This window comes from Chelon labrosus, assembly GCF_963514085.1.
Source record: "Chelon labrosus genome assembly, chromosome: 10".
Classification (NCBI taxonomy): domain Eukaryota; kingdom Metazoa; phylum Chordata; class Actinopteri; order Mugiliformes; family Mugilidae; genus Chelon; species Chelon labrosus.
The window spans coordinates 22,273,454-22,300,337 of NC_140360.1; the positions used below are offsets into that span (position 1 = coordinate 22,273,454).

General features: G+C 42.3%; 1 protein-coding gene across 1 annotated transcript; it reads left to right on the top strand.

Annotated features, from left to right (window-relative positions):
- The first annotated feature begins 19,648 nt into the window (after positions 1-19,648).
- olfml3a (olfactomedin-like 3a) lies at positions 19,649-25,993 on the top strand. The gene is made up of 3 exons (XM_084552787.1): positions 19,649-19,864; positions 22,583-22,895; positions 24,664-25,993. Exons 1-3 carry the CDS (start codon positions 19,754-19,756, stop codon positions 25,446-25,448), a joined length of 1,209 nt encoding a protein of 402 aa, XP_084408913.1. The 5' UTR covers positions 19,649-19,753; the 3' UTR covers positions 25,449-25,993.
- The last annotated feature ends 891 nt before the right edge of the window (positions 25,994-26,884 follow it).

A 26,884-nucleotide genomic window follows, 5' to 3' on the forward strand; every position in this document is an offset into this window, starting at 1 on the left:
TCCGTAAAGTACTTCCACACAACAGACATGTTTAGTCACCTTCTTTAATGTTTGGTTTTGGTTTAAGGCTGTTGTAAAACAAATATTAAAGATGGGGTTTGGCAGCCCGATACCGATCTTCTGATACCGATCAGGACATCCCCAGTTGCTACTAGCTTTCAACTCCTCTCTCGCCTTGGTGGAATTTGCGAGCTTGTGGTTACAACATGGGATGTTGTGTACACAAAATACTTGGCGTTCAAGCAGTAACATCGGCCGTAAGTTGTGAGAACACCGCTGCTAGGCAACTGTTGGAGTTTAGAAGCCATCGAGGCTAACGGTATAGCAAGCTAACGACCAGGTAAGTTAATGGTGCATACGCAAAAAGGATAATGAAACAACAAGATGAAAATTTGATTCAGACATTGTAAAATTACAAATTGAAGCTATACACAAATAAATTACATATCATGTATTAACTTAGCGTGCACATTTACTATTTCTAAGAATTTATGAACTCAGACCTTACCAAAAATATCCAGTTGGTGAGATTGGTATCATATCAAATATGTCAAGAAAGGACTCCTTATGGAGTTACAGCTAAGGCTGATGGGAATTGTATTAGTTGTGTAGGGATTTGGCCATATTCTGGCTTTTAGATGGAAAATCAGAGGATCACAAAAGTCATTAGGATCCATCCTCTGGGGATCATAGACGATAACTGCGGTAAATTCTCTTTTGCTCCTGAGCACACCTGAAACTCTTGTCATGAAAAAGGTGCTAATCTTTGATTTAATTTGTGCTATTGACAAGATGCAGCATGTGAACAACACTTCTTCATCACGTAGCAGCGTTGCGGCTTGTCGCCAACAATTTAATGAACTCTTAACCTCAAACTTGACCACACCCTGACTCGTTACCATGCGTTAATCTTTCCCCTTTGGGCGTCTTTCTGCCCTTTCAAGCGTGAAGGAGAAGATGATTCAGCTGAACCCCAACAACTTGACCCTTGAAACACCTGAGTCAGTGTCCAGCATTTCTGTGATTTTTCATGACTCAAAGCAAGACATCTCGGCAAAGACTGATCCTCATGAGTGCACAGATGCCTGTCATCCGTGTACTCACATGTTTGATCTCATATAAAACACTTGTGACTCTTAAGCAGCTATAATCTCCAGAGGCTTTTAGGAGAAATCCTTCTGTCAGTGTTAATTGAAATACCCTGAGATAATTCCTTTACACATCTGTGGGAAAAACTTAAAAAACAAAAAGCACAAAAAAAAAAAGAAAATAATCTGATATATTTTCTAACTTACTAGGTCTACATCATCCAAAGATCTGGTGTATTATCGCCTTAAGGTGTTAGGATATAATGAGACGGCTTACTGATCAAACATTCAGTCTGAAAGGATAAATACAAAACAGCAGTGTACTTTCACACAGTTCACACACTGGAAACTATAATCTTCCAAATCCTGTCAAAATCTCGGATGTACAGTACGGTTCACTGGTAAATACACACATTTGTAAGGACTTTCCTTCTCCCACTGCTATGTGACACTTTTCAATGAAGAAGAGGATCTGATAAAACCTTTGAGAAAAGTAATATTTGTGGACGTAACTCTTCTGCCTTGAGACAGGTTTACAGTCTCGTGCTGGCAGGATGGATTCCTGAAATAAACTTTCCAGACCCGGGGAGTGAAAACAACTCCCTTTCTTTTGTGAGGAAGACGAGGCTCGGCCCGATATTCATCAGTGGGGATAACCTCTGACCCCAGAATCATATGACGCTGAGTGCTGGAGATCCCGCTGCAGCCAGACTGTCTGTCTGAGACGCCATCGCTCTCTCTTCCTGACACTTTCTCTCCCTCTCTCTCTCTCTCTCTCTCTCTCTGCCTGTCTCCCACTCTTCCCTCTTTCCTCACCTCTCTTGCTATCTCAGGGACTGTATCAAATTTGTTAGGGCAGGAAGGGGTGCGGAACCTCATGTTGCACTTAAAGAAAAAGACTCCCCGGAGGAACTAATATTTACTTTGGAAAGAAAAACTGCAACACCCTCCCGACAACGCGTCAAAATAACACAATAGAACTGATTATGTTCAATTTCATTCAGTCATCATGAACCTTTAAATACAAAACTTGAGTTATTAAATACAAACATTGAGTTATTAACCACACTTTTTTTCCTTGCTCAGATTTTTTAAAGTTTTGTGTTGAAATGAACAAAAAATTATCAAGGGGAATGTGGGTAGTTATGGATGGACTTTTTCATAGTTCCTATAACAGTAGGAAGATGTACTGCCCTTTTATAATGAGTCCACACTGCAGGAGTTAAGAACCATTGCAGGGAAATGTTTTAATTAGATAGTTAGGTTGCTTTCTCGGCACTGAATAGGAGTGCATACAATTTTGTTGTACTTTGGCATAGTGACAATAAAGATTCTGATTCTGATTTCTTAGTGTTTATTGTATTTTATTTTATTTTTTTAGATACAGGAAGAACTGACAGGAGTTGACATCTCTTCTTACCATGGTGGCAATAGTCTGTATTATTCAAGATGATCTACTCTCAGCTGGGAGGCTACGAAGCCTGGAAGAGCTACAAACTGTCGTACACGGCGCTCCTCTCCTGAATCGTGCTCATCACTTGGTCCACACTCGAGTCATTATACATGATCATGCTGTTGGAACATAAATCTACATATTTGAATGTTGAAATGAGATAAAGAGGTAAAATGAGAAGAGCCTTTTTTGCGTGTGGCATTTAAACTGCATTGTTTTGTTCACCTTCTTCACTTCCGTTTCTCTTCTAATGCACTGGCTCGCTATGATTCAGCATGCAGAAGTTTGTTCAGAATCATCTGATAAACTCACTTGAGATGCCTTATCTGTACATCCACACTCCATTGCGAAACAGAGGAGAGAAGTTGAAACACCCTTCCTTTAATTAAAACATAAATCTCCCACACCGAGGCTTTCTTAAAATCTATTTAGTCAGATTGTGGCGAATATTCTACTCACTGTAAAATAAGATCAGATGAACACACATTTAGGAATATGTGAACCAGGCCCAATAATGGGTGATGCTGCACAGGGATTTGAGCTAATGGATGGGACACCTCTAAAAGTCACAAATTTGTTCCCATTACACACCAGTTGATTGTGCAAAGAGGATTTTTGTCATCAGCATTTAGTAAACTGCCCCGTTTATGACCTGTTACGCACACTGTTACGTCCATTTGCTGAAACCAGCAAACAGATGAAAACACGACAATCAAGAAATTAAATGAGACTCAGTAGCAGTGAACAAAAGTGGTTTATTTGCTTGTAAACCACAGGTCTGCAAAGTATAATGAAGGTCACAAAGGTGGGGGAGGACAGGACAAAGTGGTTGTGCCAAATAAAATGAAATTAATATAACAAAACTAGGCCTGGCTAAACTTCCTCTAAAAAAGTAAAGCACAAACAAAATGCCTAACTGGCTTATCTAAAACAAAGAACTTCACCAAAACAATACAGCAGTGGCACAACCAATCAACCTAGTGTCTTTAACAAGTTTCACCTACGTGAATGCGTCATGTACAGGGTACCCCAAATTGACCTAGTCCACAAACCTCCCACCACATACCTTCAAAAACACAAGTCACACCGATCTCAAACAAAGGCAAGCAGTCAAAAAGCAAGAGAGGGAAGGCCTGACATGCTCTCTACTTAAAGAATAGCCTCCCTCATGATAGGCCGGCCAAGGATGGAGGGAACCAGTGAGCAGCAAGGCCTGCCTACACAGGTGAGGAGCAATCCTGCAGTGATCACCTGAAAAAAAAACACAGGGAAAGGGGAGGAGAGAAACAAAAACACACATCTTGCTGCCTGGCACGTAACACCCCCACCCATATAAGTCCAAACATAATGTTTAGAACTACATCACTCAATATAACTACTAAGCACGTGACAAGGCATCAGCCAGAACATTCTCAGAACCCTTTTTATGACAGATTTCTAGGTTGTAGTTCTGAATGATCAGGGACCAACGCATGAGACGTTGGTTGTGATTATACATCCTGGAGAGAAACACAAGAGGATTATGATCTGTGAATACCTGAATAGGCTTCACACTAGATCCGAGGTAAACCTCGAAATGTTGCAGGGCAAACAGCAGTGCCAGAGCTTCCTTTTCAATAGTGGAATACTTAAGTTGATGTTTGTTAAGCTTCCGTGAAAAGTAACTCACAGGATGAGCGATGCCCTGGTGGTCCTCTTGCAGAAGAACAGCCCCAGTTCCAACTGCACTGGCGTCAACTTCAAGTTTGAAAGGCAAAGAGAAGTCTGGGGCGGACAAAACAGGAGCGCAACACAGTAAACTTTTTAGACTCTCAAAAGACTGTCGACACTCACTGGACCACGTGAATGGTTTTGAGGGACTGGTTAAAGCGGTCAGCGGAGCAGCTACAGAGGAGAAGTTCTTGCAGAACCGGCGATAGTAGCCGGCCATTCCAAGGAAACGGCGCAACTCCCTCCTGGTGGTTGGTATGGGAAACGTAGCAATGGCAGAGATCTTGGCATCCACAGGACACACCTGTCCTCGACCAACCTGCTGACCAAGATAAAGAACAGTGCCTTTTCCAAATTCACATTTGGCAAGGTTGAGGGTCAGAGATGCACTGGACAGACGGTTAAAAACTTCCCTCAGTGTCATCATGTGACTAAGCCAGTCATCTGAATACAGAACAATGTCATCTAAATATGCTCTGCAGTTCGAAACGCCCCCCAGTACCTTACTCACTAGCCTCTGAAAAGTAGCAGGTGCATTACACAGTCCAAAGGGCATAACTGTGTACTGGAGGAAGCTGTCAGGGGTCACAAAAGCTGAAATCTCAGAAGCTCGCGGGGTTAAAGGAACCTGCCAGTATCCCTTTAACATGTCAAGTTTACTGACGAAGTTTGCTGGACCGATTTCATCAATGCAGTCTTCAATAAGAGGTAAAGGATGTGCGTCAGGTACAGTTACAGCATTTACCTTGCGGAAGTCGGTACAGAATCTTGGACTTCCATCAGACTTTGTATCCAGAAGACAAGGGGAACTCCATGGACTAGAACTTGGTACCGCAAATCCATTCTGTAGGAGATAGTCAACCTCTTTCTTCATAATTTCCCTCTTAGTGGGATTAACCCGGTATGCATGCTGTTTGATCGGTACTGGGTTAGTCAGAACAATGTCATGAGCTATGACAGAAGTTTGGGAGGGAATGTCATTGAACAGACCTGGAAAATCACAGATAAGTTTCTCAACATCACAACGCTGGTCATCAGGGAGATGAGACAAGTAGTGGGACAAATCAGACAATACCTCAGTATTACTGAGCCTTGCTCCCTGTGGTGTAGCACTGCGCATCACCAACCCATCATCACCATCACCGTCATCATCATCATCATCAAGAGAGCTCACCTTTGAGATGGAAGCCATAGGTGAGACAGCAGTCTGCACATCTTGGGCTGTGGATGACCCACACTGATTCTCTCTGGAGCAGTACTGTTTCATCATGTTGACATGACACATCCTGGACCGCCGCCTGCGGTCAGGGGTTTTGATGATATAGTTTGTGTCACTGACTTTTTTCTCCACAACATAAGGGCCAGAAAATTTAGTAGAGAGGTTAGAACCAGGAACAGGCAAGAGAATCAGAACTTTGTCACCTGGCTGAAATGAGTGGGCAGCGGCTCTCTGATCATAATGTTTCTTCATCTTCACCTGGGAAGAGGTCAGGGCATCTTTAGCTAAGGAGCAGGCTAGCTGGAGGCGGTTCTTGAGCTTGGCAACATACTCTGGAATATTGGTGACTCCTTCTTCTGGTGTAACCAGATGCTCCTTAAGGACCTTTAAAGGCCCCCGAACCTCATGTCCAAACACTAGCTCAGCAGGACTGAAACCTAGTGACTCCTGTACAGCCTCACGGGCAGCAAACAAAACAAATGGGACACCATCATCCCAATCCTTCTGAGACTGATGGCAGTGCTTGCGCAACATGGACTTCATGGTCTGGTGAAACCTCTCTAATGCCCCCTGGCTTTCTGGATGGTAAGGACTAGATGTTACATGGTTAATGCCTAGAGTCTTAAGAACCTGGGCAAACACCTTGGACTTGAAATTAGTGCCTTGGTCTGTTTGGACTACTCTCGGCAGACCAAACACTGTGAAAAACTTTACCAAAGCCTTGGTGACGACTGGAGCTGTTATTTTCCGGAGCGGGATGGCTTCTGGGAACCTGGTGGAAGCACACATCACTGTCAAAAGAAACTGATTTCCAGTCTTAGTCTTTGGCAATGGTCCCACACAATCAACAATGACCTTCTCAAATGGCACTCCCGTTACTGGAATGGGACAAAGAGGAGCAAGGGGGATAGCTTGGTTTGGTTTCCCAATAACCTGACACAGATGACAAGTACGACAGTATCGGACTACATCAGTCTTGAGTCCTGGCCAAAAGAAATGTTTCAGGACTCTGTTATAGGTTTTGGTCACCCCCATATGTCCTGACCATGCGTGATCATGAGCCAAGGACAGCACCTGCAAACGATAGGCCGTAGGCACAACGACCTGGTATGTTGCATTCCAGTTTGCATCCTCAGAGACATCACTAACCCAGCGACGCATCAACAGGCCGTCATCATAAACATAGACCACTTTCTTAAGTTTGGCTTCCTCTTGGCTAACAGCAAAAGAATGACATTTTGAAAGTGTGCTATCACCTTGCTGTGCTGCAATGAACTCCTCTCTGGTGGCTGGCAGGTTCACAACCTCTGAACTAGAAGAGGATGGATCAGCATCAGCAGGTTTGACCTTTACCTGATTTTTGGACTGAGCCATCAGCACATCAGGATCCTGCTCAGTAACCATAAAAGAGTCAGACAAGTCAAGACCGTATTTTTTTGATTGGGCTCTGGTTACCACACAAGCAGGAAAGATATCAGAGTTCTGGGTGGTTTTGTCAGACTCTAGGTTTAGATCAGGTCGGTCTAGTACCTCAGGGGCTGGCACAACTTTGTCTCCAGCTATGTCATTGCCAAGAATGAAATCAACACCTTTAATGGGCAAGGCAGGAAGAACAGCCACTTTAAATAATCCACTGATCAGAGGTGAGTGAAGATGAACTTTGTGCAGAGGAGCAAGTATGAAACCCATTTCAACTCCCCGAACAACTGCACTTGATTGACAGGATGATTCAGATGTTAAAGGTAAGATCCCCTCTAGAATAATGGACTGAGCACCTCCTGAATCCCTAAGCACCCTTACCGACCGTTGATCTTCTGGATCCCCAGTTAGTGAAACAAAGCCCTCCGAAATAAAGGGTTTAAAACAGGGATCAGGTTCATCATCTTCAGCATCATCTTCTGACATTTCAGTGTCTGGAAGGGAAACTGTCTTAATCAGGCCCATGCCTTTCGGTTGTGAGGAGCTAGAGGAAAACTGCTGTTTACGCTTCAGAGAAAGACAATCAGCAATAACATGACCCTTCCTATGACAGTAGAAGCACTCACGAGTGTCACGTGGGGGTGACTGTGGTCCCTTAGCCTTTTCAAAAGTAGTATGACCAGAGTCAGGTCTCATGGGTCGAGACATTGAGACTCTGTCAGGGCGAGAGGATATAAACACATTTTTATGTGTTAGGACAAACTCATCAGCCAAGACAGCTGCTTTAGACAGTGTAGTCACTTTTTGTTCATTTAAGAAAATCACCATCTTCTCAGGCAAAGCATTCTTGAAGTCTTCCAACAACATCAGCTGACGAAGTGCTTCAAAACTCTTCTTGACATCACTAGCACCACACCACTTGTCAAAAAGAACTCCCTTCTCTCGTGCCAACTCAGCAAAGGTTTGACCACTTGACTTTTTATGATTTCTGAATTTTTGTCTATAAGCTTCTGGCACAAGCTCATAGGCACGCAAAATTGTCTCTTTCAGCACATCATAGTCCAAACTGTTCTCTAAGGAAAGAGCTGACACAACTTCCTGTGCTTTACCAACCAGCTTACATTGAAGCAGGATAGGCCACATGTCCCTCGGCCATTCTAGTGCAGTTGCAATCCTTTCAAATGCACTGAAATAAGAGTCAACCTCTGTCTCTCGAAATGTGGGCACTAGGGCAATATTTTTACTGACATCAAAACCTTGTTTTTGGAAAACTGTTTGTGAAGGTGATAACTTCTCAGATGTGTGTGCCGTCATCTGTGCAGGGGAGATTCTCATGGCCTCTACCTCAAGCTGCCGTAGCTTGATTTCTTTCTCAGCCTCTATCTCTAACCTGCGAACCTGTAGTCTAAGATCATAATCTGCTTTACGCACGCTCTCCTTTTCCTGTGCCTCAAGCTGAAGGCGGGCTAAACGAACTCTCAACTTGGCATCGCCACTAAACCCATGACTCTCTGGGGAGAAAGCTTCAAAACGAGGCAACGTTGCAGGAGGAATCTCATGGACAGCCTTATCTCTCAGAGGTGTGGCTTGTGCAACCTGCTGTCCTTCATCTAAAACAGAGAAAGCACCTGGTCCAGCCAAGTCTGGAGAAACCTCAGCCCTTGACTGAACAGAGTCACCAGGGTCTGTAAGGACCTGTAACTCCATTAGCTTTTCTCGTACTTTATTTTTGATTTCCTTTTTAACACCATACTTCTGTACAGTAATGTCAAAGTGTGCTGCAATACACAACAAATCTTCCTTGCGACATGAGTCAAGTTTTTCAAAACTAGGATCATCAATAAAGTCCTGCAAACTAAAGCTCATGTTTACTCACAATGCCACAACCACATCAACTCATCAATTTTGATTGTCATTGCTCAGGAAAAAGTATCCCGGACGAGCCCCCAATTGTGTTACGTCCATTTGCTGAAACCAGCAAACAGATGAAAACACGACAATCAAGAAATTAAATGAGACTCAGTAGCAGTGAACAAAAGTGGTTTATTTGCTTGTAAACCACAGGTCTGCAAAGTATAATGAAGGTCACAAAGGTGGGGGAGGACAGGACAAAGTGGTTGTGCCAAATAAAATGAAATTAATATAACAAAACTAGGCCTGGCTAAACTTCCTCTAAAAAAGTAAAGCACAAACAAAATGCCTAACTGGCTTATCTAAAACAAAGAACTTCACCAAAACAATACAGCAGTGGCACAACCAATCAACCTAGTGTCTTTAACAAGTTTCACCTACGTGAATGCGTCATGTACAGGGTACCCCAAATTGACCTAGTCCACAAACCTCCCACCACATACCTTCAAAAACACAAGTCACACCGATCTCAAACAAAGGCAAGCAGTCAAAAAGCAAGAGAGGGAAGGCCTGACATGCTCTCTACTTAAAGAATAGCCTCCCTCATGATAGGCCGGCCAAGGATGGAGGGAACCAGTGAGCAGCAAGGCCTGCCTACACAGGTGAGGAGCAATCCTGCAGTGATCACCTGAAAAAAAAACACAGGGAAAGGGGAGGAGAGAAACAAAAACACACATCTTGCTGCCTGGCACGTAACACACACCATCACTAATAGATGTTTTCTTTTTTTATAATACATCTTATACAGGGAGGCTGAAACAACAAATAAGAAGCTTTCCGCCCTCCCACAAAATGTACATAAACTTCTGCTTTAAGAGACTTAGAACAAGCCCTAGCCACCGACATGTACATTAATGCATAAAAATGTGAGAAATCTTAATCTACGAGACATCTTAAAATATCCTGTAACAGACACCCCCCTCTTTCTCTCTGCTAGCACTGCTGCCGCCTCCCCTGCAAACCCCTGAGATACCAGCATGCAGACAGGACGCTGGGCTCTCACCGCTCCAAACAATTACCATTAGGTAGGTCATGACAGAGCTTTTCCACACCGTGCAACAGACTGAAACAGCTGCTGACAAGCCCATCTCTCCCGAGTCCCTCTAAAGTCTGCTGTGACGCTCTGACAGCGACGCTGCTTTTCGGGTGAAGGGTGCTCTCAGGACGTACGACAAGACGAAGGGCCGATACACAAAACGGGTTTCCTACTACATCTGATTTAAATTAACTGAAATCCTGGAAATCATTTCCTTCTTGCAGCAGCATACTCGGGCTAATTGTAGCTGCTTATCGGTGTGATCACAGGTTTTAGCGTGATGCAATGGATGTCATGGCTGAAGTATTGTAGTACGTTTTTTCATACGTGACATGTGGTAATTATAAAGCAACTATAGAGAAAGCTCAGGGCAGGATGCATTCATACTTTCACTAATCCAAACATGGAGCCACTAAACGTGTAATTACCTTACAAAAGAAGCACGACCTGTTAACATGCATTCAACAGAACTTAAAGCAAGATGATCTGGTCATTTTCAGCAAGATAAGTACTTGGATCTGGTGTTTACACTCCAATCACCGTCTAGCATAATGACCCTGAGCAATTACAGCAGCTGTAATTTAATGTCCGCAGACTATTACCTCATTTTTATTGCTCTGGTGTTTACTGTAAATGAAATATATGTCATCGTGATGTATGGTAGCAAAACATGACCAAAAAAATAAGGGGGGCTTGCAGGTGGCTGCCACTTACAGGAACACGAGGCCTAACCCCAAGCATACATTTCTGCTCACTTCATAATTTGGCAACTGTAATGTTTGAGGCATTTCACTCAAGTGAGTCATGGTTAGCGTGGAGCGCCCTGCCAAAAAGGTGTTGGGTTTGAGTGCCGCAGTGCTCAGAATGCGGCGGACAGCATGAGGTGACATGTTTTGCTGGTATAGAGGATATGGGAGACACTCCTGTAATGAGTGCTTTGTGAGATAATGGTATGCACGACCCCACCTCCTGCTATGTTTCCTCACTCAGATCCAGAGGCAGAAACAACGGGAACAATGCCGAAACATGTCATGTAGACAAGGTCGGGTTGGCGGGGTGTGTAGGCAATATAATCTGATTTCTACATGGCACACGATTATGAGGGGATGATTGCACTAAATAAAACTCCCAAGTACTGCTGACAGCTTGGAAACTCTTTGTTCCCACTTGTAGCTGTCATCAATGTTAAGGGAAAATCTGTCTTACAACAATCCTTACACGCCTCCGTTGAAGTCCTTCCATCTCTACTGGTAATAAAACCCCCTTGTTCAAATGCACAAAATGTAATCGAACGACTGTTTTCTAAAACCCTATTCTCTCTTTATGAAGAGTAACACACACCGGAAAGGCTGTAACTTTGAAGGATATCTGCAGTTTATCTCATGAGGCCTATCTGACCATCACTTTAAGGTTCCAGTCTAATATGCTCTCTCTACTTTTAGCCCAGCTCTTGGTCTGAGAGAACAGACTGTCTGAAAGCAGCTGCAAACTGTAGCTGAAAATGAGCAGTGAGAGCAAACCCAAACAGTAAATGTGCTCTGCTAAACAATGAGTTGCAACTTGCTATGAAGCTAATCTTAAAGGTTACGTTAATAGATTTTTGGATACATTTTGGCACAGAGAGGGCACTTGAAAATCTGTCCTTCATCTCCTGTAAAGAAAGAATAATGGAAAGAAATATTTTGAATTCAGTTTTTACTGCAAGCTAAATGTTATGAGCTCGTAAAACAATCCCTTAGACTGCTAAATCCAATATAGTGCAGGAGCCTCTACTTTGGAAGAGGCTACGCTGCCATGAACAATATTTCTTCAACCCGATTGAATCATTCTGATAAGAAATTCCAACTTAACCAGTTATATGAACGCTCAGTAAAATTATATGATAAGAATTATGGGTTTACATGCCACAAAACAAAAGAACAAAGTGGTTCTGTCTGCTGTAGAGCATCAGCTCTGCCAGAAATATAATAGAAGAACAACAGTGAAATTATTCAATAGAAGAAGATAACTAGGACCAACCTACGTTGCCAGTGACGATGCCCACATCGCCTTCGGCTTCGTTCATCTTTTCAAGCACTTTTTTGAACAACTGATTCTTTTACTACCTCCATGTTTCTGTCCCTCCTGGAAACTCGTCATGTCACCTGATTTTTACCCTACGTGGGGCAATCATGTGCAGAAAGAATGTATTGATTCCAACCAGAGCGATCCAATGGTTCAAATTCATCGTTATTGTGTGCTAATATTTTGCTACTGAATGGATTATCAAAGGTATTACACCACCCCTCTTGGTGTTGCTTACATGAAACGCTTGTATTCTTATTAGTGGAATACCGGTGTCCATGTAAACGCAGCAAATGACTTGAACTTGAGCTGTTGGTGGATGCTCAGCAGAGAGCGGCGTCTAGACCGTGCAGCAGTATGGCTAACAGCTGTGTGCTCCTGTCCAGGGACAACTGCCTGTGACGGCATTTCCTTGGATACTCTCTCACATACTGTGTCTTTATTTCCAGCGGTCAAGCTCCCATGCAGCTCCCACCATGGATAAATGCAGCTTTGTCAAGAGTTTTTCCCCTCTGAGCAGCTGTCCGCAGCCCCTTAGGCTCTCGTCTGCTCAGCAATCCGAGCAAGTGCATGTCGACTGTCAGTGAACGTTCAGGTTGAGAGACAGTTTTCATTATAGAGCACAGCCCACTTCAGATATCACGTTGGGAAAAAAATATTTTTGTCAAGAAACCCCTGTATGCATTAAATTAAAAGTAGACACACCTGTGTAATGTGTGAACGTGATGTGTGTACACAATGCATACCACACTGAAATCTGGCGTGGATACATCTCACACCTCAAACCATTTCACAATTCCTGGTAGTTACATGACTCATTGATGGTCTGTGAACGTTCCCAAAGTCGGTTTGTAGTCTCACTAAGCTGTTAACTTTCCAAGATTATGTAGCCAGCAACACAAACATGAAGATCTGGCGCCGCTTTGACAGTATATAGACAGTACTATTGTGGATTATGGAAAAGTTTTCACTGCAGAAGATATGGAGGTGACGAAAAGAGGTAAACCCACAATCCACAGCCACGCTCTGATCACTCACAAGTTATCACACAGCATGGACGCTTCCCCCATTGGGGACGATCAGGCAACACCAAAGGGACAAAGAGAGGATATTTTTTCTACCACATTCAAGCTGTTTAGATAATTGTCACTGATTGTCACTGTTGTTCCTGTGCCTCTGAATAAAGTCCAATCATCAAGCTGTGAGTACTGCTGACCCGCCCCTTTGGACAATTTCAACATGGCTTCAAATGAAGGCGTCCTTTTTTGAACTGCCGCCGCTATACTACAGTCTGAATGGATTTCTGAAGGACTTATTTTAGTAATGCGTGACTTGTTGACGAATGAACTACAAAAACAGCCATCTAGTGGTTACTGCTGGTATTGCTACATGAGTTAAAAAGCAAAAACCAGTTGTTCAAAGAAGTGTGACTATGTCTAGTTAGCCTCCTGTTCATTTACCCATCCACTGGGTCACCTTAGACATTACAACGCTGACCAACACCGTAAGCAGTTCCCAGCTGGAACTACCCCTGTCTTGCTGTATTTGATCAGGGCAGTTGGCTAAACAATGTGCAGGCCCGTTCATCACATTGATTTATAGAATATGTAAAAAAAAAAAAAACACCTATAAAATACATGGAGCTTGTGTACTTTCAAAATAAAAGTACATAACAAATATCTAACTTAAAACAGGCACAAAAATATGAATATAATATAAAACATAGATGAGACAACTCCCCCTTTCTCCAATTCCCCTGTAGGACACATTTTTGTGTGACATAAATATGCACTTTTGTGTTTGTTTTAATGGTGAACTTACTAAAACATGAATTATGAGCCTGATAAAATTTTATATTTCTTGGTTCCCACACTCCTCATCCACAAATACACAGAATTTGTATAAGATGCACTTGGTTTTAAAAACAAGATCAAGTTCGAAGATTTTCACATATTTGCAGGTTATAGGTTGGAAATAAAACCTGCATTTTGTATGATGGACATCTTGGTTTTTATTAATGAGCTATTTAACTAAAGAAATGATATCGAGGAGCTCTGCGGAAAGAAAGTCTTGACTCCATTTCTGAGATCATAAATCCTGAAAACCTCATTTGACTTCCCAAGAAAGTTGATGTTTCTCCCTCTGGGTTCCAAACTGATCGCTTCAAATTCTTGCAATAAACGGGAAAAAAAGAGAGGTCGGTTTCAGGAAAACTTAATAAAAATGTGGCTTCGGTGGCTGAAACACAGCAGATGAAGGTTTGCAGCCAGGCAGAGCAAGCGTGTCACTAATCAGGCCTTGACTATTACCTGGACTGACAGCCAGAGAATGGGAGGAGAAGGGCTGGCTCCACACTGCTCAGTCAGCCAGAAAGACCCCAAACGGCAGGGCTAACGCAGGTCAAGTGATTTGGCGCCTCGGGTGTATTAAAGCTATTTACAAGGGACTAAAGGATTTACGTCGCTTCACCCACCCGGTCTGCGCTTTTATACGACCTGGCACCGTGCTGCTGCGTTTTTCTGACCCCCTCAATCAATACGAAAGGGTAATAAAGAATGTTGCCTTTACGGGTATTTGGCTTTTTGTTTAGTTGCGGAGGAAAGAGGTTTTTATGGCTGGCTCCTGATGCCTGGTGTGAAGGCAAACACACAGAGAGCTGTGAGATTAAATGAGATCCTGCACCCTGTCACACACACACACACACACACACACACAGAGTATACAATTGTATGAGAAATGCTATAAGCAGACAATAATCAAAGAACAAAACAAAACCCAAGATGGATAACTTTAAAAAAAAAACTTGTATAAATAGTTTTTGACTGTTACTGAGATTTGAACTCGTGCACTTGCTCTTAAAGGGGAATTACTGTTTTTTACAACCTGGACTTTATTTCTGGCATAAAATACGATAGTTTACTCACCCATATAACTTTGGTGTCATTTGGAGTTGTTCGGACGATATTTAGATCCAGTGGAGCGCCGCGTATATCCATATAGTGGGAGTGACTGGGGCACCGAAACGCAGCCTCTAAATAACGCATTATCTGCCGCGAAACTCGTTCATTTCACCAATATTTTGTTATGATATGCTAGTGCTATTCCCCGTTGAGTCTGGAGTTACCTGTTATCATCATCCGGGGTCTGTAGATTGACCTACTAACGTCCGACCTAGATGATGTCATCTCTGAGTGCGGCACGCACCCGCAACGGTCGGCTTGTTTCCCTGTTTGCTACTACTAGTTTTTTGCAACATGGCTGAATATTCTGAGGTTGTGGACAACGACTTTGTTTATGATGGACGTCCTTACCGTTTTGAGCCAGAGTGTACGGATGAGGAGCTTGTTGAAACAAGGATGCGGAAGCAGAGAGAGGAACAGCTGTCCAAAGAACAACAAACTGCTGCACGTCCACGAATAGATAACAGGTAACTCCGGACTCAACAGGGAATAGCACTAGCGTATCATAACAAAATATTGGTAAAATGAACGAGTTTCGCAGCAGATATATTTAGAGGCCTTATTTGGAGGCTGTGTTTCGGTGCCCCAGTCACTCCCACTATATGGATATACGCAGCGCTCCGCTGGATCTAAATATCTTCCGAACGACTCCAAATGACACCAAAGTTATATGGGTGAGTAAACAATCGTATTCTATGCCAGAAATGAGGTTCAGGTTGTAAAAAACAGTAATTCCCCTTTAATGACTCCCTTTAATAACCAAAGAATTTGATATTTTGTTCTGTTTTATCCTTTGACCTGATGACTAGAGGTCTCTGCAAGGCTCTAGTGTATTTTAGTAATATGTCTATCCATACGTTGACACAGTTCTGCGAATATTTACCCATAGTTGTTTTAAATGTTGCTGATAATTTTGTTGCTAATAAAGGTAATTGTGGCTTAAATGAACAGGAGCTCCTATTAATGAGTTTTTCCACTGTAGTTTTGAGGATGTGCACAACTAACTTTGTCTAATCGACATCATATGCTTGAGACAGGGTATCACTTGTTTTTAATAAAGTCGTAAGAAATGTGAAAATATTTTTGAAAAATGAGTTAGATTGATCCCAAATAAAAAGGAAGTAAAACCAGCCATTTGAGGGTCATTGGTGGGAAGTGGAATTTATTCAAATGAACTGATCTGAAGGACAATATTACGGTGCCTGTGGTGAATTACTGTACTTTTAATTCTGGGTCAATAAGGTGAAGTGTAAAAAGTTTATACCTGAAGTTACCAACAAACCAATGTGTGGCCCCTTTAAGAGTCAGGTTCGGGTCTCCTGTCTCAGATGTATATAAGTTGACACCAGTTTTACTAATGAAACATTTCAAATCTAAACTTGTCAGATTATTTAAATAACATTTTACCAAACCCAAACGAGGTCCAATCATTCAACATCTTGGCACAATTGTGTTTCTTCTTTCTTCTTCCAGTCATATCAACAGACCCCTTGTATTTATCTTGTGACCTTTTGTAGGATGATAAACCTCAGGTTGGCAGCCACTGGACAAAACAACCCAACTATTTAGTTAAAAACTTCTCCATCTGGTCAGGATGGAGAAGCTTTTAACACTTGTATCAGCATTAACAGTATATTCAGTAAACCAGTAAATGATATAAAAACTTTTTGTCAACACAGTGAGTTTTTCACATAAAGACGGATGCTGCCATCTTGTGGATAACTTTGTGAAGGAGCAGTGCTCCGCAGAGGGGGATAGGAAAACTTGCCACAGGACATTTTCCTTGAATAAATGTAATCAAGACCCACCCTAAACAAACGTTTTAGCCTCTCATCGTACACCAGCCCTGAGCTAAAAGGTTATGAGACTGAAATATGCCGATGCTCAGTGGAACATAATGAATCTTGAATGATGCTTTGCCCTTTGATCATACCACAGTACTCAATGGTGCAATTAAGCCAGTAATGAATAATAGATTAAAAATTCACAATGAGTGGCAGGCAGTACGAGAGGCATGCTTCAAATCGATTTTGCAAAATGAAAAAAGAGGTCTGAAACTGTAATTACTTACATCAATCAAAACGTATGATTGAACAAAAATCTCCGGGGCATAAAAAACACACACACATGCTGTTTACAGCCGGTGGCCTGTTAGTGCCCTCTCCTGCCAGCTCCAGACAGGCAATGTATTCCAGATTAGATCAAACTCCAGGTTGCCCATTTCGATTCTAAAAGCAGCCGTTCTGCACTTTGTTACCATGACGACACTCACAGTCTGGTCTGCTGTCTGCCGGCATAAAAATAGACAGGGGGGTTGTGGTTCAGTTCAGGACTCACTAAGATGATGGTGAGCAGGAGACAATCAAAAATAAATAAATAAAAATAAAATCTGGAGCATGATTAGACCACAGTCATCAGACTGCCGGAGTATCTGGCTCCGGTCTTTAATCAGACTTTCGATGCAGCAACAAGGTCAGTACAACTTTGTGATTTGTTTCCTCGAGTATACAACAACAGTTCCTGGGTTAGGGTTAAAGCCTGACCTGTAGCTGGGGTGAAGACAGGGGGGTAGTCAGGATTGGCGCAGAAGCGGACTGGACCTCTAGGCACAAATACACACAAATACAAAATGACCAAAATCAGTGAAATACACCGATCAGGCATAACACTGTGACCACCTTCCAAATATTGTGTAGGTCTCGCTTGTGCCTCCAAAATAGTTGTGACTCATGGGCATGGGCCTTCTGAGGATGTCCTGTCTATGTCATAATCTGCTCATGACTGTTACAATGTGTGGTTTGTGGGATTTAAATGTCAGCCTAACACATTTTTATTCATTTACCAGGCCTCAGTTTTTGGCCTCCGCAAATGAATGTTTCTAAACCACCTCTGTCAGGTCAGAGGTCGCATGTTGTCATTACCTGTGTAATCAAACCCTCATGCACCGATGCCCCTGCACGCTCATATCACAGAAATGCAATCCCCTTCCGAGCAGCAGTGTAGTGGTATTGACTCATTCTAGCTGTCAGAGTGGGAGGAGAGCTGCGTGCTCAGACCAATAACACAGCTCAACCATGAGGACCAGTGAAGCCATAAATGTCTGAATCGTGTTTAATGGAGCAAATGCACCACTGCAAATATTTTTTTATCTCCCTGAACTTTTAAATAACTGCTGTTTGGTACACATTCAATTGCTTTGCTCTCCTTATCTTATCTGTTGGCAGAGTTTCTGTATAAACTCTTCACTTAAAGATACATTTCTGCGTTTTTCCACTTTTTGTCTTGTTTTGTTCTAATAATATGATATGCACTGAATTACTCCAAGTTTATCTCTGTTTTGATCTGATTACATTCCCTAGGAAAGAAGTAAAGAAATTAATCTTCACCACACTATGCAATAAAGTGCAGTAAAGTTAGTTTGTGAATTAAAGTACATTTCTTAATATATGTTATGTTGTCAGGACATACACGCTCATTGACGTTCCTCTTTGTTGTGACCATCAGACTGATCTCACATACAAAAGCTGCAATGTTGCTCCCAGTTTTAACGACATTACTAGTTAGCCAGAGGGCATAGACTTCTCAGACTTCTTCAGTTCTTAATGTTATGGATTAAACCACATGCTGGAAACTTTGAGATGCTCCATGCCGACATGATTGCATCACTACGCTGTGGTTCTGAACACTATATATATATATATATATATATATATATATATATAGCACTTTGATTTTATTTCATTTCTTATTGATTCTGAAAAAAGTCTAAATCTTAGACGTATTTAAACATATATTTTTTTAAAAAAAAAGCAATGGAATACTTACTTTCACTGGTACTTTTATAGTGGAGTAATTCAGTTACTAACTCAGTTACTTTTTGGGAGAAGTAACTAATAACTATAATTAATTACTTTTTAAAAGTAACGTGCCCAACACTGATAACAGCCGAATCGGAATAAAACTGCCTCATGCCTCATCTCAACTGACCGACCTGAGCAGAATTAATTTTCAATCAGGATCAGAGGGATGGTGTACTGTAGACCATTTGTAATCTGTTCAATAGTAAGATATTGGCACCTAATAACCGTGTATCTGATTGTTTCTCTCTGGTTGCAATGAATACATTATTTATGGAAACATTCGCGAGGAGTGTACATCAGGCAACAGGTTTCCAGGAAGGAAGCTGTTTGATGTGGACAGTGCCTTTAAAAACATGGGTTCATTTTGGTCATCTTCCTCTATTCAATGAATTCAGTGTTACAAACAAATAACATCTTCTTTAGTTATATTTCCAGGAGACTTGATGATCCACAGCAGACTGAAAGACTTTTCCCATATCCCAAATAGATATATTCTGGTGTTTTATGTAAACACATGCTGTGTATCTGATCAGATTATATTGTATTTAGCATCCATGTAAACAGTGCAGTCATGGGTTACTGGGACAATTTATGCATCCAAACTTGATACAGCTGTGTTTCTCCGTCATGAGAAGTCAAAATGCCTGCTGTCTATTCAAATGTGAAAATGTTTTCATCCTGTAATACTGATTTGATCATGATGCATTAGCACAAACAGAAGGTAAGTAATGATATGACATGAACACACAAGCACACATGCACAAAGTGAGCGGAGCACATTCACTTTCTGAGGCTCAAGGCTCCTCCCTGAGAGTTTGTGAAAACATTCCAGCAAAGTGAGAGCGGTCGAAGAATTGGAAACTCTCAGAGCGGCCTCTTACTCTCTCTGTATCCTCTTCACCTTTTTGCTTGAGTAGCTACAGTTCAGAGCTGTTCATCACGCCGCATATCTCAGGACAGCTCTGCAGAGGAACACATCAAAGGGAGAAACCTGAGGAAAAAGAGACTCAGCTGTCCCATTGATCATATCACAATGAAGCCGCTGTTTGTTCTCCTCGTTTCCACTGCCTGGACTTTCACTGGAGCTCAGTATTACTACCAGGGGCTGATGGATTATCTCGAGAACAGATTGTTGGCCATAGAGGTAAGAAGCAGCTCCCCTTTTAAATGATTTATGATTTCAGGGGGAGCACAGACCTCTCTCTGCAGTCATTAAAAAATTAGAAAACACCAGTTGATTGCCTCCTTTTATTTGAATTTAATGTCTTAACTAATACAAACCAATTAATGCAATCTCTGCCCAGCTCATCAACTTTGCTGGGGCCTCTGGGGGGATATCAGTTGATGCATGCAGAGGGCTCTTTCTCATGCAACACGCAGCTTCTGTTCAACAGCATTACCATTTCTTCTGCGTTTAAGACAATGACCCGCTAGTAATGAGTACAAGCTCAACCTTTGCTGCTGTGGCATCAAACATCCCGAAAGCGTAGCAAAGGTATTACAACTAAGTGCCTCGGGGAAGGCATCAAATTACTGATAGTTTGGTGTTTTCTCTTAAAAGGGTGGTTATAAGGCAGTATACCGCATCAATGTCAAGTAAAGTTTGTGTAAATTAAATCGTCTGTTGTGTTCAGCTAAGTGTGATGTAAAACGCAAGATGATTAGATGTCTGCTCACGTCGGGGATCAAGTAATTTTACCCTCTTCTAAAGTCTGAAGTTTTCTGTTTCATCAACACCGTGTCCATGTTGCAAAAAATGACAATATTAAAGTGTTACATGCGTGAAATGAATCGTCTGTTTACAGCTAAATCCTGCTCGCTTTCCTTCAGTCTCACTTCCAATATGTGGGCCCCGGCCTCAGCACTGATATGAACACGGTGATTCATCAGCGAGCTTTCACCGAACTTTCATTTTCCATTTGACCACAGGCCCACAGCAGGCAAAGGTAGAAAATGAAACCAAGGCAGAGGAGACATCAGTTATTGCATCTCACTCTGAAAAATTCACCTGTCGCTCTCACTGTGCCAGTCACCACGCTGAGAAACACGGTCCTATTTGGTCCCAATGCTGTGACTTAAACAGGGATATTTGATTTATTTAAGATTTATTATAGTCGGAAACAAGATGAGGAGTCAGAGAGGCTGTGTAAATGCAAAGGCTAGCATGTTAAGATGCTCACAAGAAGCACAAGAGCTACCCGACCTCACTGATGCGCTGCCTTTTGGTGAACTACAAAAAGTGTTTTTGGGCGTCTACATGTTGGGCTTGTGTTGGATAAATAGGGGCTAAATTACATGCCTTCATTGTTTTTACTAAATCCTAAATAACTGCTTCTGAATTAAAGGGAATAAAACTGTCACCAATCTGGCAACTGCAACACTCATAGCGTTATTAGTTTGTTACTCGTTCAGCTCTTCCTGGGATTCATTCTAGCTAACGTGCAGAACAGCAACAATAAAAGTGTTTGATTGATAACCACGATCATAAACCAGAAGGAGACAAACAGGGCACAGTGGAAAATGAGGAAATTGAAGAGGCAGAGCGGCAGCGTCTGTAAAATCAAAAAGAAGGACAGTGTAGAGGAGATGAGACCACAGACTGCTGGTGATTAGGTATGAGCATAGAAAATGAACTGGACAGAGGATTTTTCCTGATAAAATTTGTGTCTCCAGTGAGAGAAGACCACATTTGAGGGGATTTTAGAGCCACTTGCCCAGTACACACACAAAACCTTTCTTGCTAGTGGATTATGTGCCAGTAGTACAAATTTATATTAGATACCAGTATTGCCAACCTCATCCGTGTTAAAAGGACCACTAGGATCAATGTTTACTATTGTTAAGAGTTAATGCTCGTACTCATGTCATGCTGAATTAATTTATTGAAGGTGGATATGAATACTGAAGTAAAATCCATGTGTTACTTTATACTGCACACATGTTAAGATAAAATAAAAAATAAAATTTCATGGCAGTCCATTTTGAAGTTCTTATAGATGTTGAGATGTTTCAGTCCACCCCCTGCAACATAGACGTCCCAAAAACTGCAGTTCCTCGAATGGCCACTTGAGGCTTCACAGCAGAAGTAAACATGTTTACAGCCTGGTACAAAAAAACAACAACCCTATTTGTCTTTTTAGTTAAGGTGTCCATTCATGACAACTGCACAGCAGGTGAATGTAAATGTAAGTTATTGTTATGTCCCACTGCACCCCCACTGGCCATACAGTGGCAGTGTCTTTGACTGGTGCATGGGCTTAATTAGACTAACCAGCAGCGCCTCAGAAGGTGTGGCTAAAAGACACAGCTAAAGAGACCTGAGGAGACACTACTCTTGAACTGCAGCAGCTCACTAACAGGGACCATAGCCAACAACCACAGTGACAACTTAAGACAAATTCACTCATCCAAGAACAAAACCCTGAAGTTCAAAATATCCCACATTAATTTATTAAAACAGGCATAGGAGGACATGTGACACTTGGTGAGTCTCTGCAGCTGAAATGTGATGTCACCTCAGGCCTCTTCAGCCAAGTCTTTCATGTCCACCTTCTCATATGTGCCTGCTTAGTCTAATTAAGCCAATGCACCAGCCAAAGACACTCCAATTGCTAATGAAAAGCCAGAGGGGTGTAGAGGGGCATAACATTATGCATAATTGAGGTCATGGCCAATCGGAGTGGCAGGTGGTTGTCCTTAAAGGTTCTCTGCCTCAGTCTGACCCAATTGCCTCAGCTCCACCTCTCTGCCCATTTTTGAATAAGCCAGGACTTAGACATGGGCTTAAACCTCAACTAACTAAACATACTTTTTTCCTCACAGTGCATTATAACGCTTGTGTTGCTTTCTCCGTGTTTCATAGGACCAAATGCAGCTGTGGCACGAACAGTTTCATCGGTACCACACAGAGATGCAGGATTTCAAAAAGCTGAGTGCTCAAGCCATGGAGGGACTGAAGAATGATCACAGCATGTTGTTCAAAGACCTGGAAGGAGCTGCAGTCCGAGTAGACAGGGTGGAGCGAGAGATGGACTTTGTGGAGACCCAGACTTCCCCTCGAGCCTGTGCAAACAGGGCAGACAAGGTGGTGGAGCAGGAGGCCTGGGGGCTGGAGGAGACCAGAGGAGAGGAAGAAGAGGAAGAAGAGTGGGAGGAGTTTCAGTCTAGAGTCTCTGGTGAGCTGCAGGGAAGTGCACACACACTTCAGCCAAATGTGCTCTGGAGGTCTTTGATCTTTCACTTTCATTTATTGCGGTGCAGGCCTGGTAAAGCTATAACTTACAGGACGGATAGGATATATGGTCTGTATACTTAGCATTATTCCCACCAGGCATCTTTTGCAGACTTGCTGTCTTGGAAAAGCCACTGGAAAATGGGGAACAAACACGGCGCTGTTACAAGTCATTTAGCGGAGTGCTTTGAGTCAGTGTGCAGTCATGTTTTCCAGCAGAAATGTGGCTTAATGCAGCTCATTTATTACTGCAGAGCTACTCCCCTGTTTGTGGTGTTTGAGCACAGCGTTTGTCATTATAATCTCTGCATCCCAAAGCCTGTTGCTACTAACGATGCTGAGACACCACTGCTGCACTGAGTCATTTACTTGGGTAATACAGGGACTTAAAGTTTGTACAGCTGGGAAGCTGTGAAGTTATGAAATCAGATTTCAATTCCTGACTGTGTCTTGACAGATTTGACTGAATGTGGCACATTAAGAAATAGATCTATTATTTTTGCACGTAAACGTTTCCAAAAAAAATAAACCTCTGAAGATGGATCATTAAATTACGTTGGTGCCATTTAGACTTCTTACAAAAGAAATCAATAATGCATAAATACAAGAATTATGGAGTGATATAAGACCTCAGCTCAGAATCATAACGCTAGTCATGCACAACACAAAGTCAGTGATGGCAAAGCGCAGAGAACAGCCTACTTTATTAGTATTTGAATGCAATGGAGGACAGACAGGAAATTGGCCTGAGGTCCGCGGCATTACTCTCCAAGCTCATGTTCGCAGCAGAGAGCTCTGCACACAGTGATCCATTGTGAATGTGTGTGACGTGACCCAGAACAAACTTTATGGCATTGTAGGGACCGAGTTCAGATCTGTGAGTATAATGCTGATTTTGCTCCTGGACACATGAGGCATCAGAGCATCCTTTGTTTGTGCATTATAGTGAAAGCATGCCCTTCTTTTCCAGACAGCATCTCCAGCTCGTCTGTACGCTGAACTCATACTTTGTCTCATTATGCGTCTGTGTCCGATTTCCCCCTGACTGGTTTGAATTTGCCTTAATTTAGAGAGCCAGATATTGACGCCTGCAGGCTGCTCAATGTTTTCTGAAGGCCGCAGACGCACATTTCAGCCAAGCAATGGCACTTTAATGAAACGTGCTAATGGAACTAATTGTGTCAAGAGATAGAAATCTAAATCCAATTATTATAGTTATTTCAACTTAACATCTGTGAAACATTTCTATAATTATATAATGTTTCATGTCTTTTAGTCAGTAATCTGAAGGTGTAGCATCTGGATGCCGCATTTTCCAAATTTCAGGTTTTTAATTGTGTGCTTTGGTCTTTTGTTTTCCCTTAAGCATTTTTTTTAACCGGGTGTCTGCAGAGTTCAGGGAGCTAAATTTAGGACTACATAGAATAGATGATCAAGCTGTCCCAGTAAGAAAGACTAGTTTTGTTAGATATATTTTGCTCCCAGTAATAATTAACAACTTGCTTGGAGCAACACAACAGACAAATGGCTTGGCATATTAAAAATATAACTTCAAAATACAGGTCCTTCCCTTTCACTTACATTTTGCATCCAGTGAGAAAGAAAGCCTTGGTATAGCAACAGTACAGTCATTGTGAACACACTCTTTCATGGTTGATTCTCTAAGCACTAAAGCAGTCCCTACCTCTGATGTATTTTGTTCCTCGCTGCAGACTGTGTGGAAATCATCTCTGGCATCAGATCTGTGAAGATCCTGAAGAGAGTGGGCAGTCCCAAGGGCATGTGGACCAGAGACCCCAGGTCATCCAAGGTTTACGTCTTTAATGGGACATCAGGAGACACCATCTACCAGTTCAACTCTGTACGTGACTTTTCCCGCTCTCCGGGAGTCACCCACAGCAGTAACGTCAGGCTTCCCTCTGAGTGGAGCGGCCCTGGTAATGCCATTTATAATGGTTATTTGTACTACATACAGCAGGAGGTTGATACAGACATGCAGGTGGTCAAATATGACCTGCTTAGCGGCTTAGTGACAGAAACTGCCATGTTCCCTGTGGAGAGTCAAGCTAGTGTTTACAGCCTCAATCCAGAGACCGTTGCAGACCTTGCAGTAGACGACGAGGGCCTCTGGCTCCTGCATGCTACCAGTGATAGTGAACCAAATATCAACCTCGCAAAGATGGACGCTGCTACACTTGACATAGAGCAAATCTGGGACACCCGGTGCCCACGGGAGAATGCAGAGGCGGCTTTTGTAGTCTGCGGAACTGTTTACGTCGTTTATAACACCCGTCTGCCCAGCCGCTCCCGGGTCCAGTGTGTGTTTGACGTCAATGACATAGTGGTCAGCGAGGAGGCTCCCCTACTCTACTTCCCCAGGAGGTATGGAGCACATGCCAGTCTGAAATACAACCCAGAGGAGAAGCAACTCTACGGCTGGGACGATGGCTACCAAATCATTTACAGGCTGACCATGAAGAGGAAACTCCTGGCCTGACAGCATGGAGGTGGTGCCATGTTTTTTTTAAAGGCAAACATTTAAAAAATAGGAGCAGTGTGGTCCACCTTTTTCCTTGTCCCATGATTCCGTGCCAGGTAAAGCTTAGTTTAGCATGAAGTTTGGAGACGGGGAAACAACTTGTCTAAAAGTAACCAAAAGGTCATAACAGCACCTCTAAAACACCACTTTTTTAAAATTCTGAATAATCGTAAAATAATAATAATAATGAGATTTAGAGGTGCTAGATAGTGGATCTTTGGACAGAGATTGTTCGTGACCTGGCTTCATATTTAGTGTTTGAACAATGAGGGATATTAATTTTCTGACCTAACTCAAATAAGCAAATAAGCATATTGAGCATATTTTCCAAACTTTTTCTTGACCCGTATGGATCTCACAACACCAGAAATTTGGTAGTTGGTACCGATACCACTAAAATTCTACAATTCTTATGAATAAATCAGTCTCATTAATGTTTTCCAACTAATTCTTTAATTCATTTGAACTGTTATTAGATATGGCTGCATTAGCCTATAAAGATATTTTATAAATAATAACCTTTGTGAGCATTGCGTGAAGAGCATCGCCACAACAGATGCAGCTGTCATCTTTTACACAAGTGTCCAGTACCTGTAGACGTCAGTTACTGTGACATTTAACAGCAAATGAATAGCGAGTTGTGTGCTCTCACAACCACTGACTGTAGATACAACCCCTTTGTGGCGTCATCCATTGGATTCTCGAAGAGTGGTTTTGAAGCTCAGTGGAGTGTCTCAGGCCATCGCCATATTGGTAGAGCTTGACTACACCTAATTCTTGTTGTAGTTGCCAAAGAGGTGTAGAATGGGTGGAGATGAAGCGACCATCTTGCTGTGAGGGCTCCCAGCAGTCACCCAAGGCGGCCATTCCCTAAAATACGTACATAACTTTAATGAAATTAGATAGAAATTAGACTTGCTTTTGGACTCTGCCTCAAGTGGCAATTCGAGGAACTGCATTTTTTTTTTACGACTAATTTTTCAGTCCCAGAGATGTTATTTTTTTAGTGTGCAGTCTCAGGACTGCCTACCTCTTACCTTGGCCTTATCACCAGCTATCTCAACTTATAGCAGTAAAATTACACAACAAAAGTTTCCAAATGTAGCATGGCACGTGAAATGGGTCTCAAGTGGCTCTTTATATTTATATGCAATTGTTTGGTGTCATGTAGGACATAAGGTTGACTTCTCCTAAGTGTCCTTAGATAGCAGTAATGCTATTTTCCTGCTATGGCCAACAACGTAACCAAACATCCAAGCATGGTCAGCTACATTTCAGCTGTTAGGTCATCATCCATTTAAAAATGAACTGGTGATACAAAGTTGTAGCCAGCTGAGTCATGCCCATCACAGCGTCCACAGTGTCAAGTGTCCGGCATCACTTTGTAGCTTCAT

Excerpts from the sequence above, each read along its gene's own strand:
- olfml3a (XM_084552787.1), top strand. The coding sequence starts at position 19,754 with ATGAAGCCGCTGTTTGTTCTCCTCGTTTCCACTGCCTGGACTTTCACT. Across the intron at positions 19,865-22,582 it reads ACAGATTGTTGGCCATAGAG|GACCAAATGCAGCTGTGGCA; the intron begins GTAAGAAGCAGC and ends CGTGTTTCATAG. Across the intron at positions 22,896-24,663 it reads GTTTCAGTCTAGAGTCTCTG|ACTGTGTGGAAATCATCTCT; the intron begins GTGAGCTGCAGG and ends TCCTCGCTGCAG.